This window comes from Pollachius pollachius, assembly GCF_949987615.1.
Source record: "Pollachius pollachius genome assembly, chromosome: 11".
NCBI classification, from domain to species: Eukaryota; Metazoa; Chordata; class Actinopteri; order Gadiformes; family Gadidae; genus Pollachius; species Pollachius pollachius.
The window spans coordinates 17,301,866-17,319,448 of NC_136944.1; the positions used below are offsets into that span (position 1 = coordinate 17,301,866).

Consider the following 17,583-nt stretch of genomic DNA (forward strand, 5'->3'; position numbering starts at 1 on the left):
AATGCACTTTAGAGAGGCCACTCTCACATTTGGTAAACACGTGGGCGATAGTTATTGCTATTCTTGGCAGAATGTCCCCTGGCTGCCCCCACGTCTAATTCTCCCTGCTAAATGTCCTTCCTGTCGCTTCTTCCCGTCATCATGGTGATCGTCTCGAGGAGTTGCTGGCACACCTCTGCGCTGCACCAGCAGCAGCCTGCCGGGATGTCCTGCAGCATGCAGTCGTGATCAGCATCTCATCCGGGCTGGGCTCCCTGGGCGGCGTCTCCCACACGTTCAGTGAGACCCCTGCGTTCCCCTACCTACCACATCAGCAAGGTAGAGCGACCGGTGGCAGACACAAAGTCACTACCGCTATCACTAACACTGGGCGGCAGGTGGCTTAGGACGTAGAGCCGGTTGGCTGGTAACAAGAAGGTTTCTAGTTTGAGGTGTCCCTAAGCAAGACACCTAACCATAACTGCTCCCGAAGAGCTGGCTGTCACTGCCGGTGTGTGTCTGAATCGGTGAATGTCAGGCAATATTGTAAAGTGCTTTGAGTGGCCACTAGTTAGAAAAGCGCTGTATGAATGCAGAGAAAAAACACTGGCACACCGGTGTCTCTTCTTCCATCCAACCATCTGGAAAGAAGTCTAAATATTTGTATTGCCCGGGCTGTCCTAATCCTCTCTTTACTCTCCCTCTCTCTGTCTGTCTGTCCCTCTCTCTCTGTCTCTAGGTGGCGCTGAACATGATGAGGGTTTGTGCGGTCCAGGAGTTCCAGCAGAGCGAGGTCCTGTTTGCTGTCCATAGTCCAGGATGGGTAAAGGCCGGCATTGGGTGAAAGAGGGGTGAGTGAGTGGACCCTTTCCCACTGATATTACACTGGTTTTAGAGGAGAACCTTATTGATATTACATAAATACGTTTAACTTGAATCTACAATCCAAACCAACAGTAACTCTCCCTACTCTACCCAGTCTAGGGAAACACATTTCAAGCGTTTAAATGTTAATACAGCAGGGATCTTCAACACACCGGCAAATAATAGTCTGGCCAAATAATTGTCTGGTCAAATAATTGTCTGGCCAAATAAGAGGTAAATAAACAAGGCTTTAATTATTTCTTATGAATATGAACAGAAACTATCTTCCTTTCTCTAGCTCGCCCGCTAATTACCATCACCATCAAGCCATCACACATCTTCCACTTACGCCTTGGCCCCGGTGTAATGACCCTGTTACAAACGTCATATTACAGACACAAGATGGCCGCTTTCGTGTTGTCGTTGACAGAAGAGATTCGACTTGCAGCTGGGAAATCAATATTCAGCTTTTTTTGTGGCCCCCAGGCGGACATAGGGGCCTCAGAGACTGTGGAGGGAATGCATTACAAGTAAACCATGTGTAGAGCTCTAACTAGCAGTTCATTTCTTTCTCTTGACTGTACGATTATTTCCTAGATTAATCAGTAAGTCTATAAAATGTCATTAATAAAAGCAAATGCAATCGCAACTTATGAGAGAGATGTCTTAAATGTTCTTGATTTATCGGAGAAGCTGCCAAGAAAAACAAATCTATTCCTTTCATAATGATCCATGAACCATTGAATGAATTGCACTGCAACATGAAGCAGCAAATCTTTAATGTTTTTTACTTGACATATCATATGTAAACGATTATCAAAATCACATTTGATTCATTTTCTGTTTATCGACTTATCATTGCAGTCCTCATCGTGTGTAACAATACTACAATGTCAAGCCACGAATGCCTGTATTTGTGCAAGCTAAATCCAAAGAGGAGTTTTATTCCTTTTAATTAATTCAAATGAACTTTAATCATTGGAGGAGTTCCTTGAAGTCACTGTGTCACGTGTGGCGGCGTCGGCCGCAGTTACGCCCTGTGATCACCAGGTGGAGCTGTTCCAAACTGCCACCTTGGAAGGGCAGATCCTCAGGGGGCTGGGGTTGTTCCCGTTGATGTTGGCGCCGGGGCAGAAGAAGGGGAACATCTTCTCGGTGAAGAAGTCGTGGAAGGTGTACAGGGTGGTCATGCGGATCGGGTCGGAGAACACCACCTCCCCGGCCTCGTAGTCCAGCTGCACCCGGACCCGGGTGAGCTCCCCGCCGCCGCCCATCACCAGCGGCGTGCCGGGGCGCGTCATGGCAGAGTACTCGCCCTCGCAGTGGGAGATCATCCAGAAGCCGCCGTCGGGGCAGCCCGAGATGGGGCCCTTCCTGCTGATGGACTCCTTGACCACGCCCAGCATCCAGTCCACCTTGTCACCCACCTCCACCTCCCAGGAGTGGCGGCCCGAGGCGAAGCCCTCCGAGCCCAGCACGAACACAAAGTGGCTGAAGCGCTCCGGGTTGTCCGGGAGCTGCTGCACCGAGCCACTGTTGGCCACGCAGGTCAGGTCGCTGGACAGGGACAGCCAGGAGTAGGCGGTGTTGGGGTCCACGATGACCGGTGCTGATGGAGGTAGGAGGGGGGGGTGGGACAGATGGAGGGAAAGAGAAAGACAGATCATCTGTAAGGATTATTAATATTACATTTTTTCACGATTTTATTTTTGAATGCTTTATCCTTTTTATTATATAGAGAGTAAGAAAGGAAGGCATGGGAGATAGAGGGTAAGGCATGCAGCAAATGACCACGGGCAGGGATCGAACCCACGGTCGATCTGTGCATTAATGGTATGCACTCTACCTGGTGAACCACCGGAGTGCCCCAAGGATTTTTAAGAAGGGGTTTCCCATGAATGAAACAAAAGCAAGCACCCGATGGATACAAGTAGAGATGCTCACTGTATTGGACCACCTCCATCATCTTCTCCCACACCTGGTACTTGAGGCTGCTAATGTGCTTGGTTACATTAATGAGAGAACCTGGAGGCAACACATCCGGCTCCTTGACCCTGATCTGAGCTCTGAGAGAACAACATATCATACAGGCTCACAAATAAATCAGCCTCTGCTAGTTTTATCCAGATTACAATCCAACAGCAGAGCAGAGTAAAAGTACAACAAAAACAACACTTACCTCTTTTTGGTATTGTTGTAATTCTGCAAAAACAAAGGAGAGTGAGTCACTTAAAACATGTGATGTATTTATTGTATTCTGACGGGAAAAGCGCAAAAACAAGAGCGAGAGGGAGTGCTTGAGCCGTACCTGAAGAAAAAGGGCGTCGCCCGCCGCGGTCTCGTTCTCCACGGCGATGACGGCGTGGGACAGGGCGAGGATGTCCTTGGTCACATTGTCCGTCCTCTTCTTGGCCAGCAGCTCCTTGTCCTCGTGCTCCTGCTGCAGCAGCAGCAGTCGGGCCTCCTCCTCCCTCCGGAGGAACGCACGCAGCTGCTCAAACTCCTGCCTGATCTGCTGCTCCGTGGCCTGGCTCTGGCTCTGAACACACACACACACACACACACACACACACACACACACACACACACACACACACACGTATATAAGCACGCATGTGCCCACGCACACAGATTCCTCATTCAACACATATGGAGCTTGTCTGACCTATAGGAAAGATAGATTTCCTATGGTAAAGAATCCCACTATAGACGACATGGAAGGCTGATGGTTAATGATGTGGTTAAGACCGCAGATATTTCTAATTGTCATATTGGAAATGGTTCGTATTAGGGGTGTATCATAATCATGCTCAATCTGTTTAAAAAATATGATGTATTGATTTTGTGTGTTCTAATACCAGACGACCAATATTGATCATTTAATTCTGGTCTGACAAATTGACCCTGTCAGCCACACTTCAATACTTACATAACATGTATTAGGAATCTGTGCTCACGAGGCCAACTAACACCATAGCTTGTCGAGTGCCTTAAACTAGATTTGGGTAACCTATTTATACAAAAATACAACAGGACAAAGTCCACATATACTAAACAAGTCTGTCATTGTCATAGGTAACATGGTTTACTTTACAAACACCTGTTGCACGTGTTGACACAACAGTCGGGAATGCAGTGCATTCTGAACTCTCAGTTGTAATGTTGGTAGAGAAGCTAATGTAGGCCCAGTGCCCCTGTGGCCTGTGTGTTGATACCTTGATGTGCACCGTTTGGTCATCACACCCCTGCTTGGCCTCATACAGGCGCCGCAGGCTCTTCTTCAGAGGAACCAGCTCTTTCCTCAGTTCCCCCTGAAGGAGTGAGCAGGAGATCGTTACACTAGAGTGCAAGAGGCTGATTTCCCAATCCGACCACTAGGAGGTGACATGTCTGCGAGAACAAGCTTTCAGAGGTCAGTTTAGAAGGATGAATAGGTTTTTGCAAAGAAACTCATTGCTGTTTATTAATTTCCAGGGTTCAAATAATCTGTTCAATCTCAATTGATTAATCAACTCAATGATTAATAAAGTTGCATCTTATTGCATGTAAATATTCCATCACACCAATAAGAAACCATTGAGCCTCAGGGGAGCCCCGGCCTGCCTTGAGCCTCAGGGGTGCCCCAGCCTACCTTGAGCCCAGGTGAGCCCCGGCCTACCTTGAGCCTCAGGGGAGGCCCAGCCTACCTTGAGCCCCGGCCTACCTTGAGCCCCGGCCTACCTTGAGCCTCAGGGGAGCCCCGGCCTACCTTCAGCCCCAGGGGAGCCCCAGCCTACCTTGAGCCCCGGCCTACCTTGAGCCTCAGGGGAGGCCCAGCCTACCTTGAGCCCCAGCCTACCTTGAGCCCCGGCCTACCTTGAGCCTCAGGGGAGGCCCAGCCTACCTTGAGCCCCGGCCTACCTTGAGCCCCGGCCTACCTTGAGCCTCAGGGGAGCCCCGGCCTACCTTCAGCCCCAGGGGAGCCCCAGCCTACCTTGAGCCCCGGCCTACCTTGAGCCTCAGGGGAGGCCCAGCCTACCTTGAGCCCCAGCCTACCTTGAGCCCCGGCCTACCTTGAGCCTCAGGGGAGGCCCAGCCTACCTTGAGCCCCAGCCTACCTTGAGCCTCAGGGGAGCCCCGGCCTACCTTGAGATCCTGGGCCGCCTCCTCCAGTGGACACACGCTGTGACCCTGGTGCTTCTTGGAGGTCTGGCACACGCAGCAGATCACCTCCATGTCGTCCCGACAGTACAGCTTCAGCGTCTCCCCGTGCGCCCCGCACTTGGCCTCCGCCATCATGCCGGACGGGACGGCCCCCGGCGCTCCTGTCCCACCCCCCGTGGCGGCGGCGGCGGCGGCGGCGGCCTGCTGCTCCTCCTGCTGCTCCTTCAGGAAGGAGTCGGCCACGTTCTTCAGCACCAGGCTGACGGTGGGCTCCGTCAGGGAGCACTTGGTGCGGCACACGGGGCACTCCCGCCGCGCCTTCTTCTTGCTCCAGAACTGCTGAAGGCACGCCCGGCAGAAGCTGTGGCTGCACTGGAGCACCACGGGCTCCCGGAAGATCTCGCAGCACACGGGGCAGGACAGCTCGTCCTCCAGAGCGGAGCAGCGGGAGGAGAGGGCGCGTGGGCGCAGCACGGCCGCCGCCACCTTGGGGCTCAGGAAGGAGAGCTTCCCCGGCTGGGAGGAAGCACGCGGACGCAGCGCCATGGCCGGCTGGTTCCTGTCCACAGGGGGCTCCTGTTTTCTGTGGGATGACGAGGCTCTTGCTTCTCCTCTTGATGTTAGTTCAGGAGGACGGGGGCTCGGCGTGTGGTCTACTGTTCCTTCTGATCCGAGGAGGAGAGACGCTGGACTGCTCACTTGGGAGGATAGAGCAGTGTGACCACAACATGTCCAAGGCAGGAGCTTCAGCATCAACAGAGACTGGAAGAGCAGGTTTCATTTCACTTTAGGTAAATAGGGGGCTGTCATTGAACGCCAAGCATTGCCCCTATGCAGCCATTGGTTTGAGAGTAAATACGACTTGGTTCCTAAGCATTGTTGTAGTGCTATAGATAGCTAGAAAGACATTCATCATGCTAACCTTGAAAACATGATGTAATAGCACATTAACTCTATAGTATGCATGTGGAAAACAATTCTTTGATTCTCGTCACTGAATTCCGGTGTGTACTGAGTACTAGAGCTGCAATGATTAATCGATCGTGAGAAAAAGGATCAAATCTAGGTTTGATAAATTATTGTTTAAGTAATTTATAAAGCACAAATAACAAACATTTGCTTCTTAATGTGCAGTTTAAGTGAAATATTTGGTTCATTTTAAAAGCAATAGTTTAGTTTTTCTTGGCTGCGTGTCAGTCATTTTATGGACTAATTGATTGATCGATGAAGAAAAACATGATTATTTGTCGACTGAAATAATACTTAGTTGCAGCCCTACCGGAGTGTGTGTACGTATGTAACCTTCCTGAGTTTAAATTATATGCATGAGAACTGGCTCTATGAGGTTGACCTTACATATCAAGTTCACAGTGATATATTGTATTACATTAACCCTGGCCCTCACGTGGAGTGGATGATATCACTGCCTCGTTAAATCTCATGTATATTTCAAAGGGACAAATGAGAATAATCCATCCTCACACACACACACACACACACACACACACACACACACACACAGGCAATCCAAGGGTCGCTCTCTTTCTCTCAAAGACACACACCCACACCCACACACGTGACATATTGTTACGTGCCACATTTCGATAACCTCTATCCCAGTGCGTTTCGCAAGTAAACATTGTCACAGAAAAAAAGGTAGGACTCACTGTCATTGTTATTGCATTGTAATTTGAAATTGACAACAGTGTATTAGAAAGCCATTCAAATAATGTTCCCCTTAGTGTTAGCGCCCTAGCATCAGTCGTTACACAAAACCACTGGATATATAATTCATCAGCTTCAGAGAATGTCAAAAACAATCCAACGACTGAATAAAAGAAAGAAAAAAATAAAGTCTTACATCTGTATAATGGCTATACGTGGATATTTAGACAGTAACACCATAAAATGAAATCATATTTCCTTGGACCACGTCAAGTACAACATGTAACCTTCATTGAAACAACAAGTAGCTTCATAGCAAGACAGTTGTGTGCACGGCAGAGACCTAGCCGTGTGGGAGTCACCACATTATTCCCTATAGTGCATCTCAACCCTGGAATGAACGTAATGGGCCACGCCCGTGTTTGACCTAGGATGACATGACACGCCGATGAAACGACTCATTTGGTTTCCATCAAGGACAGTTCAGTTGTTTTCGCCCGGATGGTTCAATCCATCTTCACACGCATGCACATTGGGGCGACGAGTGTACAAATTAACATATAACCAGTCCTTCTTCTCTTACAAATACAGATGACGTACGTCCATTGCATGTCCCAGTTAATACTGTCTTCTGTAACGCTCTTAAAGTGAATTGAGACATTTCCAAACACAGATAAAATAGAATTTTCCTTCACACAAGGGTAAAAACATTGCAAAAGAATTGCACATACAAAATAAAAAATTAAAAGGTTGCACCATTCACCGATCAGGGCTCCATTCCATTTTTGCTCCAAACAATACGGTCGCAAAGGTAAAGAAAACAAAGTGAACTAACACGGATTTTTCCCCTTAATGGCTTGATTACTTTTGGTATCAACTGAAGACTGGAATGCATTCCTGTTGTCACGGTTGAGCTTTGCGGTGGTGGCCACTACAAATGACTAACGTCGCTCCCGGTGGTCACGTAGTTTTCTATATTACAACAAAACACAACAAAGAAAAACACTGGCTCTTTGTGAAGGTAAAAATGGAACAGCACACACACAGCATGCTTTTCAGAGCGGCCGTCTTGAGTGGGCGGGGCCACAGGAAGCAGACGTGTATCCCGGGGTGCTGAGGTCCAGTGCTTTGCAATAACTGGCACAGGGCCAGCGCAGGCCCGCCCAGCTAACAGAGGTACAAGCTGAGGTTTCTCATTTTGTTTCATACAGTGGCCGTGCAACGCGGAGAGAGCGGTGTGGAAAATTAGACGTCCCTTTTCAGCCCGAGTCCTTCACTTCCACCTCTCTTAAAGCGCTATTGTGGCTGCCTTCACCACCAGGCCAGGACGAACCTGGAGACATTGACACACTCCTCTTGGGGAAATCCACTGTGTCATTCGCTCAGTTCAGTAACACAGCCAGACAACAGAGTCCACTACCGACGTGTTCGCAGTCTGCGGCTCCCATGTACTAAACAGGAAGGAGTCTCTACGTCAAGAGTAGCAGTACAAGGGTGGGGGGTTGGGTAACAGCTAATTCTTCACGGGGGTGTAACAAATCCTAATAGTGCTATTCATGTTGAGGCTGTCTCTCTCTTTCGCTCACACACACACAAACAAACACGCATGCACACACACACACACACACACACACACACACACACACACACACACACACACACACACACACACACACACACACACACACACACACACACACACACACACACACACACACAGGTCCTCTGGATGCCATGGCTACAGCCGGCCGACCTTAGCATCGCCGATGGCCCCCCAGACATCAAAGACAAATTCGTCTGGAAAGGCAAAGTCTCCCAGGGTCTCGTCCAGAGCCTCCGCAAACTCATCTGGGTTCTTCTTGTCCTTCCCCAGCTCCACCATGGTTGCAGCTGATGAGCGAGACAGAGAAAAAAGAGAGACATAGAGAGACAGAGACAGAGACAGAGACGGAGACATAGAGAGACAGAGACAGAGAGAGACATAGAGAGAGACAGAGAGACAGAGACAGAGACGGAGACATAGAGAGACAGAGACAGAGAGAGACAGAGAGACAGAGAAACATAGAGACAGAGAGAGAGAGACATAGACAGAGAGAGAGAGACATAGAGACACAGAGCGAGAGACAGAGACAGAGAAGCGGAACAAGAAGAGGTCAGAGGGTCAGAGAATATCTCATACAGAACAGCATGGGGTGCATACACAACTTGAGGCAACGCCGCGGGCGCTTGTCGCCACACAACGGCTCCGCACACGCACACTTACCCAGCTCACTGTCTCTAATGCCCATGTAGCTCTCCAAGAGGTCATCCACTTTCTCAATGGCCTTCTCCTCAAAAGCAGAGGGCTGGAGCGGGGGAAATAACAACAATGCAATCATTCTTCAGCTGCTGCCGTGGCAATGGGTCACAATTCTCAAACCAGCCCCATGTACGTTTTCCCTTATTAGCCACCTCTAGCAACCTGAGCTGAAATAAAGTCAAGACTCAAGTTATTTACTACACATACCAATACAACTGAAGACTGGAGTTATGTCTTCCAGCCAGGTAACACCGGAAGGTTTTCTATCTGACCTTGTTAAAACCAAAGCATACCGTAACTATTGTTATGAAAAGTCTGGGAAACACATCACATCCTACGCGACAAGCAAGAATCAAAGTGTGAAACTGAAAAAAACAAAACACAGACAAGATTTCTTGTTTCATTCTTGAGAAAGCGTTCTCCCGTTTTCTGAATGGAGCAAGAAGCTGCGGTATGAAAGCTAGCATTGTGCTTAAAGGAATAACAACCTTCCACAATGGGGCCACGACGTCGCTCCACTCACCAGCTCCTCCACCGTGGCGGGGCCCTTGGCGCGCAGGCGTAGCGTCCCCCGGCCCGTGCCCAGCTGGACGCCCGAGCCTGCCCTGGCCCCTCCGGACCTCTGGCTGATCATGTCTGCGCACGCGCACACACACAGACACACACACACACCAAAAAACATGTGTCAGAGGATTGCCATGCATATGTACAATACATAGACTAGACACACACACACACACACACACACACACACACACACACACAGACACACACACACACACACACACACACACACACAGTACAGACATATTGTCGGCCACATTTCCATTACCACGTTTCCAGTGAGTTCCCCAATTAAACATTGTGACAGAAAACAGGTAGGACTCACTGTCATTGTTATTGCATTATAATTAACAGTGTAATAAAAAAGCCATTCAAATAATGTTAGTGTTATGGCCCAACAGACCATGGGAAGGGGAGGGAGGGACAGTCAGACTAGTTGGCAAGGACTTCATAGTGAGTAATGATGAGTAATTCTCGTTTGAGGAGTCCTCCCTGTCCAACTACACGGAGGCCATTTGATGCATGACGTTAGGGCCTTTTCTTTTGTTGTTATTGCTGCATGAAACTGGTCCGACTGCTGTTTTCCCTCTAGTGTTTTCTCACACAAGTGACCACAATACATTTCATCAGTATTATACCATTCACTATGGATTTAAGAGCTAGCCCAAAACAAGCTATTCAACACATAAAAAGCTAGTGCTCAAATTGCTCTTTGCACCTTGACAGCCAGAATGCTGCAGAAACAATGGAGGTGTTTTTTCAAAACGATTCCCCTTTTTTTTTTTTTTTTTGGTTTCTGTGGGCTGACCACTTCCTTATATTGGCACCGTTACTTCCCGAGCATTTCCCCGGGTCATCCTGCATATGTCGGCGGGTGGTGGTGGACGTGACTGCAGGATCCACCTACCGAAGGCTTTTAGGGGCTCTGTCAGCTTGATGGTGAACTCCTTTCCCCTGGGCAGCTCCTTCAGCATCTTGGCCACCTCGTAGTGCCGGCAGCCTATCAGACCGTGGCCGTTGATGGACTCGATCATGTCGCCCACGTTGATGACCTGAATCTGGTGGATGATGCTGCCTTCGCGGATCCTCTGAAAAACAAAAAAGTTGATTTATTTCACCAGTTATCCCCGGGCTAATATTTCATCAGACGTGTTCATCAAAAGCAACCATTATTCAGATACATGGAATCAACGAGCAGGTCGGGGGGGGGGGGGAGGTTAGGCCTCTTGCTCAGGAATGCCTCGAGGTAGAGCATCGGATATCGAACTCGGTGCCTTTCAGCTGGGAGTCGACCCACCTAACCACTTGACAGACTACCCTGCCCCTACTAGACACACCTGCTTACCGCCTTTGATTTAATATCACACACACCCATGCATCAAGGTTCTCTAACAGATAGTGCTGTGATTCTGTCCCAAGCAAATTGTAAGATCCTTTTCTGGCAAAGCTCACCTTGATGAAGGCGTATCCGGCTCCGTTGTCAGTGATCGTCAGGCCTAGGGCATCCTCTCCTTTGTACACCTCAATTTCCTTCCGCTGTCCTTTAATGTGGGCAAATATGAAGTCTTCAAGGCCAATCTGGCCTCCCAACAGTTTCTCCATGTCAACTTTATGAGTGTTCAGTGTACAGAACATGACCTAAAGGGACAGATAGAGACAAACACACACACACACACACACACAACCATTTAGTGTTTAATCATGGTACAATTACTCAAAATGAATGTCATCAAAACTATGTAATTCCTTTGAAAATGCTATTGTAAGTATGATGATTTCAGATTTTTGGTTTTCATTTATCCAATACTGCTATTTAGTACGACTGAATGCTGATTTATCAAAGCAGGTGGATGATAATATGAATGAATGAATGAATGAATGATGAACGGACAAAGAGGATCCTCTGGTCCTTCTCACCTCAGCAGGGGGAATGCCGAAGGCCTCTCCGATCTTGGCGTAGAGCTCCCGCACGTTGCTGAAGCCCTCGATGCGCCCTGTGGGGCTGCCGTGGGCCAGTTGGGTGTGGAAGATGAGTCGGGGTCTCAGGCTGCTGGGCGGGGGTGGCAGCCCCTCAGAAGTAGCTCCCTCACCCAGTCCTACAACGCCACCGTCCAGGCCGTCCATGCCCGAAACATTGAGACCCCCGCGGATAGGCTCAGCCTCTTCATTCTCCACAAGAGGGGACGCCTTCTTTCTTCTGCCCAGGCCCAGAGGCATAGTAGTCCTACTGGTAGACGTCAGGGGAGGCGACGTCCACTATTGCGTTTCAGATGTAAACAGTAGGTTCCCAGCACAAATAAGCGTTGTCAGCAATTGACAAGACACTTTGTGCTGTCAAAACTGATCGGTAACGTTCCCACCAATGTAATATCAGTGTATTCCAGGGATTACAGGAGGCAATATAAAGGATTATGCATCGACTTGCATAGCTTGACCTGTGAAGCTCAACGGCTCCAGATGGGACTCGGATCTAAGGGAAGGGGGGGAGACAATATGTTAGTAAATAGCTCATTACTGACTACATAACTGTACATTAGAGCCTAAATCTCAACTAGAGACAGAGCGGATATAACGGATATTGCTTTTATCATTGTTTCAGGCCAATTGGCCCAGAACAGATACATTAATGATGAATATAAACAATACTTGTAGGTTAGTTACGCCACCGCATCCTAAAATAGAGCTAACATTAGCCGCCGCTAACAGTAAGGCACATTCCTCCCAAACCATGAATAACTCTTATTAACTTCGCAACATTTAACCTTCTTGTTCATTTCAGAGGAGGACCCGCCCGAGACTAAAAATTAAACGTATCCCAAAAAATGTCATCCCAGATTTGCCAACGTGTTAGTTTCCTATCTATGTTGAGGAAGATCGACTTGAGTAAGAGATAAACACGGTAGGCCAATCATTCTTACCAGAGCAGGACAGCCAGATAGCTGGCTAACCGGTGGATGTTCACGTTATTTACTGGGAGGTGATCATCTAGCATGGGAAGGTCGCCAAACGTCTCTTCGCCTTTACATGCTTCTCGCTATGCAGCTCGTATGGGAATGTGGGCATAATAGCCAGGAAGGGAAGCTGTACATACGAAAGCGGGTATGCTACCTAATCTTAGCCTTCAGTAAGCAGGGGTGGAGAGGGTGTAGCAGCAACCCTCACGCTGTTTTCCTGTTTGAGGGGTGCACTGGCTCCCTCTAGAGGAGGCAGTCGTTATAGTTATCATTACCTTCCAGTTGGTTCATATTGCAACCATCATCTTGTTAGGGGAAAAAAACAAACATAAATAACTAAATATAAAGGCTACTTTAATTATGCTAGGCAGGGCCCATCTTAGGAAACACATTTGGAACAAAAAGCGTTTAGTTTAAATATTTATTTTTCACTTGTTTGCCAATGTATCAAACATTTTTGGGAAAACTGAATAGTCCAACCAAATTTAATTAATTTCGAAACCATTCCATTCCAAAAACCATTGACTAAAGCAAAAACATTCATAACATAATGTATTCTATGGGATTGCAATGCAGACAAATAACAAACATTTAATACACTTAAACAATACAGTTAAAACAAAATGTTAACACTATTTTCCAAAAAAGGAAAAGATGAGCAAGGATTTAAACATCCTTTTCTAAAACAAAAAAATAAATACATTAAAGAGATCACAAATCTCTACATTCATGTTAAACCCCATGTTTGTGTCATTTAGAAAATTCTAACTCCTTCTGGAGTGGAATGATGAGTTTAAGTATTGTCTTCATGTCACATTAGAAAATCAAATTAAAGTAAAATATGCATTGAAAATATTTGAAAGCAGCAACTCTTTAGTGTGTAACCATTTAGTGTGTGTGATCTTTTTGATCGAAGGTACAAATATTGATGGATATTCTATTGGGTGCCTTGTAAAAATATAAATATTGTACAATACAATTGTTGTAACAATTGTAATGTTGTAGCAGTAAGTGTTTTCTGTGAAACTATATTTACCGATAAGATATCCTCTTAAAAGGTGAGTAAAATAGCAAAAAAAATAACAGCAGCCAAATTCATCCAAGATGTGGGAGAACATGGAAACGGTAAAATTGAGTGGTTATTCGACTAATGTAGACTATAATGGGATATTTTAAATAAGGGAGTTTTGGATTATTTGAAGGAAAAGTTACGATATTACCGATTAGGGCTCAAACTACCACACAGGGCTTACTTTGAAATATATTGGAAGACATGAGAAGACAGCCAATCCATTCCAGCTAGCAGGCTACACATACTCCCACTTCAGGTTTAGATATTCCCATTCACAGCTTAAAAACACACAGGCAAATGGTTATTTGGCACAAATGTATCCCACAATTATACACAAGCTATGTTGTCAGTTGTGAGCTCCTATCAATAAAGCACAAACCGTGTGTGGATTAGCCCGTTTTCAAAAACTGGTTGATCTGCAAAACTCAATATTAGCCCATTTAAAATGAAATAATTGTCAACACATTATATGTCAAAATACACCACTGCATAGTTATATAGTTAAACAAAAAGAATGTCATATGTATGTATTAATGTAGCTACATTCAGGTATGTGCACAGCACCTGAGGTATTGTATACAACTTGTTTTACGCACACCCTAATCCTCCAGGAAGCACCTTGAACAACTTCCGGGGACCTGAATCAGATTAATGTTAAACTAAAAAGTTTTCAGTTTAAAGCCCCCAGTCTTTCTGTTCCCAGCCTACGTTTTTCCCCCATTCATCAGAGTAGTTCTGACAACTGGGCTCTGAGCTCCCTGACGTTTACGTAACAAGCGTTAAGTTGTGTGTATTGGCATATTGTGTACTGCCATAGCAATCTAAAATTGTGATAAAGTTGAGGGGGACTTTTACATGTATTTTTGTGTATGCTAGGCATTCTGATGCCAGCCCTGAAGTTATAAAAAATAACCAGACCAATTCCTACAGAAGCCAAACCATCACATTGAAAATGCAAGAAACGGTTCCAAATGCATTTATAATACCCATTTCAACAGACTTAACTCCTCCTGACTTTGGTAAAAGGCCCATATTTAAAGTGATAGTTGATGCATGCTTGCTCTTGAGTTCCACAGTCTTACCAGAGTTTGAGAAGTAGAAATATAAATGTAATCTTTAAAAAAAAAAGATAAAATAACAAGTTAAGGGATTATTCAACTAAACTGACGCTCAAATAAATGGTCATCTGTCTAAGGCTTGCTGTGACCAAGTCCGTGTTGCTATACAAGAGAGTGCAGGTGTAGGCGTGGACGTAGTGACGTCAGGATTCCTTTAGATAATTTGTTAATTCTAAAAAGGGGAACAGCATTCACGGTGGTAGGATCTGGCTCAACGCTTCACGGGTAGTGTTGCCTAAATTGTCCGGAAACTTGACTGTAAACTCTAAAATCATGTCCCCCCTCTTGTCGGGGGACTTGGAGAGCGGCAAACCTTCCCCAGTTATGCGCTTCTTCATGCCAGGTTTGACTACGTCTCTGGAGGTCACAGTGATGGTCCTGCCATCCAATGTGGGGGCGTTCACCGTGCATCCGCACAGTGCCTGTCACAAGAAGCAAGAGAGAATTGACCATTAGCCATTGATTGTATCAGGAGTTATTCCCAGTCACAAATATAAAATAACAGTATCACAACCAGACCGAAAACAAAACGTTTTTTATCAGTTCTCATGTCCATCTATGCACAAATATACAGAACCATTAAATAAGTTTAATAAAGCGACCAGTTTAGTTTTTTCACGTACGTCTTTGAGAGAAATCTTTGCGGGATAAATGATATCGGACCCCTCTCGCCGGAACACCGGGTGGGGTTTATCCTTCACCACGAACACGACGTCCGCGGGGATGTTCCTGGGGCCTTCATCCCCCTCCCGCGGAAAGGTGATCTTCGTCCCCTCCTTCCAGCCGCGCTTGATGTCGATGGTCAGGATCTTGTCCTCGCTGCGCACCGTGAAGCCGTCCGGGTTCAAGCGCTTGCGGGAGATCTTCATCTTCTTGGTGCAGCCCGAGAACACCTCCTCCAGGCTCACCCTCAGCTCGTGCACCACCGGCGGGTCCTTCTTCCTCTCGGCCCGGCCTCTCCGGGGTCCCCCAGGTTGGGATTTGAAAGGCCTAGGAAAGCCGCCCGGCATTCCCGGCATTCCCCCCATGCCACCCATCCCCCCCATGCCGAACGCGGCGAAGGGGTCGTCGGTGTCCATGTTATCGTCCTCGTTCCGGGGGAAGAACTGCTCAAAGGGGCTGCGGCCGCCGAAGAACTCGGTGAACATGGCGTGAGGGTCTCCATGGAAGGTGTAGTTGTAGGACTGGCCATTGGGGGCTCCGCTGCCAGTAGGGCCCTTCAGTCCTATGGAGGGAGAGAAGAGAAACACCGTTGACCCAATGACCCCATAACATTATCAAATAGGCCAGTATTGAAAGGGGAAGACATTTAGGAAATAGGGAGCTATAACGCCCAATCCATACAATACTTTAATGGCACATTACCACAGGACTGTGATATTTCAGGTCTTAACAGGTATGATGACCATCATACATACATACATACAATACATACATACAAAAGGTAAACACTTAATCGAAACAGGTTAATGACCTGCCGTTTCATGAATGTAGTAAGACATACCTTCTTCACCATAACGGTCATACACCTCCTTTTTCTTGGCGTCGCTGAGCACATCGTAGGCCTCGGCAATCTCTTTAAATTTATCCTCTGAGCCAGGAGACTTGTTCTTATCAGGATGGTAACGCAGGGCCTGTTTTCTGTACGCCTTTTTAACCTCGTCTTCAGATGCGTCTTTCGCTATCCCTAACACTTTATAATAATCTTTACCCATTACAATAGCCGGTACAATCCTTCAAAGTCCTGAGCTCATTATTGGCCAGGTAAAGTAACACTGTTCTAAAGGCACACACTTGATAGCACTGGAGAGATATGCTTGATAAACCTGCTGGAGCTGTTTTCTGGACGCTGTCTGTTCCCAAGCTACCCCAGTAGCAAGGTTAAAGCTTAGTTTAGTCACTCAACAACGAGCATATAAGCTGAAACGCCAGTAGTATTCTAAATGTTCAATACGGCATGCACTAAATCGAATGTCCTGCGAGTATTATGGCTACGGTATATAATTCATATTACCACCAAGCTGTCAACGTGCGAGGAAACTTCTGGAATGAATTGTTGCCGCTGATGTCGTAATGTTGTGAATACGCATTTCCTCTTTTAGCCCCGCCTCCTTTCTTCCTGCTCGTCACAAGCGCGCGACGTAGGAGCAGCACAAAATCATTTGTATAAATCACAATGAGGCTTAATATCAGTAGACCTTACAGATGTCTAGTTTCATAGCAAAAGTACATACAAGGGAGAGCAACACAAGTGATTTATGAAACCTATAAAATCCTAACATATACTAATGTTGGAACAATATATTATCAGTTACGATGTTTTTCTACAAGATGCTCAAGTTCAATTGATTATAAATAGCAGTAACACAATCAAAGTAACACATAGACATACTACTGGACAAACATATGGTTACTTACGAAAGCAAAAAGGGCAATAAAATACCTACTTTGACTTTCAAATGTGTTGGCTTATCTCCTTAAATATATGCTTAATCCACCTTACTTGCACAATAAATAAAGTATGGTCAAACAAACATGATGTCTTTGTTCAGGACATAAACCAGAACGCTCCCAAACTGGCTAAAGGTGGTTTGTAGAGAACCAGTGTGTTGGTAGTCTACTCGGCAGCCTGGCTCCATTTCATCCTACTGGTTAGGCTTTTTTTTTTAATATGGGAGGAATGGGAGTACAGACAAGGTGTTGTGTTGACGTATCTCAGGATCTTATATAGGTTAGGATTGGTCACTGGGTAGGGTGCCCAGAGTGTTGGCTCTGCAAGGTTACCTAGGTGGTGCAGAGCAAATCAGGATACTTATATTTAGCCTTGTGAATGGCGCACAGTGGATTATGCCTTGGACATCTCCGGTTTCATCTTCGCTCGGTCTGCTGCTGCCAGGACTCTTGAGCCAATGTGGGGGCTGCTTT

The 17,583-nt window shown here is 46.7% G+C and overlaps 3 protein-coding genes across 3 annotated transcripts; all 3 read right to left on the reverse strand.

Annotated features, from left to right (window-relative positions):
• Positions 1 to 1,615: 1,615 nt before the first annotated feature.
• On the reverse strand, positions 1,616 to 5,686 carry LOC307082404 (E3 ubiquitin-protein ligase TRIM35-like). The gene is made up of 6 exons (XM_079745959.1): positions 4,969 to 5,686; positions 4,059 to 4,154; positions 3,152 to 3,382; positions 3,023 to 3,045; positions 2,788 to 2,909; positions 1,616 to 2,452 (listed from the first exon to the last, which is right to left on the reverse strand). Exons 1-6 carry the CDS (start codon positions 5,530 to 5,532, stop codon positions 1,887 to 1,889), a joined length of 1,602 nt encoding a protein of 533 aa, XP_079602085.1. The 5' UTR covers positions 5,533 to 5,686; the 3' UTR covers positions 1,616 to 1,886.
• A 969-nt stretch (positions 5,687 to 6,655) lies between these two features.
• Positions 6,656 to 12,606, reverse strand: gipc1 (GIPC PDZ domain containing family, member 1). Its single transcript, XM_079745739.1, has 7 exons — positions 12,433 to 12,606; positions 11,432 to 11,984; positions 10,967 to 11,152; positions 10,422 to 10,602; positions 9,474 to 9,586; positions 8,915 to 8,996; positions 6,656 to 8,541 (listed from the first exon to the last, which is right to left on the reverse strand). The coding sequence occupies exons 2-7, from the start codon at positions 11,729 to 11,731 to the stop codon at positions 8,390 to 8,392; spliced, it is 1,014 nt and encodes a 337-aa protein (XP_079601865.1). The 5' UTR covers positions 11,732 to 11,984; positions 12,433 to 12,606; the 3' UTR covers positions 6,656 to 8,389.
• A 392-nt stretch (positions 12,607 to 12,998) lies between these two features.
• On the reverse strand, positions 12,999 to 16,696 carry dnajb1a (DnaJ heat shock protein family (Hsp40) member B1a). Its single transcript, XM_079745666.1, has 3 exons — positions 16,163 to 16,696; positions 15,282 to 15,883; positions 12,999 to 15,080 (listed from the first exon to the last, which is right to left on the reverse strand). Exons 1-3 carry the CDS (start codon positions 16,371 to 16,373, stop codon positions 14,850 to 14,852), a joined length of 1,044 nt encoding a protein of 347 aa, XP_079601792.1. The 5' UTR covers positions 16,374 to 16,696; the 3' UTR covers positions 12,999 to 14,849.
• Positions 16,697 to 17,583: the final 887 nt, after the last annotated feature.

Coding starts and splice junctions, on each gene's coding strand:
- dnajb1a (XM_079745666.1), bottom strand. CDS start 16,373: ATGGGTAAAGATTATTATAAAGTGTTAGGGATAGCGAAAGACGCATCT. Junction 15,884..16,162: donor TGACCGTTATGGTGAAGAAG/GTATGTCTTACT, acceptor CTCCCTCCATAG/GACTGAAGGGCCCTACTGGC. Junction 15,081..15,281: donor CAAAGATTTCTCTCAAAGAC/GTACGTGAAAAA, acceptor TTCTTGTGACAG/GCACTGTGCGGATGCACGGT.
- LOC307082404 (XM_079745959.1), bottom strand. CDS start 5,532: ATGGCGCTGCGTCCGCGTGCTTCCTCCCAGCCGGGGAAGCTCTCCTTC. Junction 4,155..4,968: donor AGGCGGCCCAGGATCTCAAG/GTAGGCCGGGGC, acceptor TCACTCCTTCAG/GGGGAACTGAGGAAAGAGCT. Junction 3,046..3,151: donor GCGACGCCCTTTTTCTTCAG/GTACGGCTCAAG, acceptor TTGTTTTTGCAG/AATTACAACAATACCAAAAA.
- gipc1 (XM_079745739.1), bottom strand. CDS start 11,731: ATGCCTCTGGGCCTGGGCAGAAGAAAGAAGGCGTCCCCTCTTGTGGAG. Junction 11,153..11,431: donor TCGGCATTCCCCCTGCTGAG/GTGAGAAGGACC, acceptor CTGTCCCTTTAG/GTCATGTTCTGTACACTGAA. Junction 8,542..8,914: donor CATTAGAGACAGTGAGCTGG/GTAAGTGTGCGT, acceptor CTCGCTCATCAG/CTGCAACCATGGTGGAGCTG.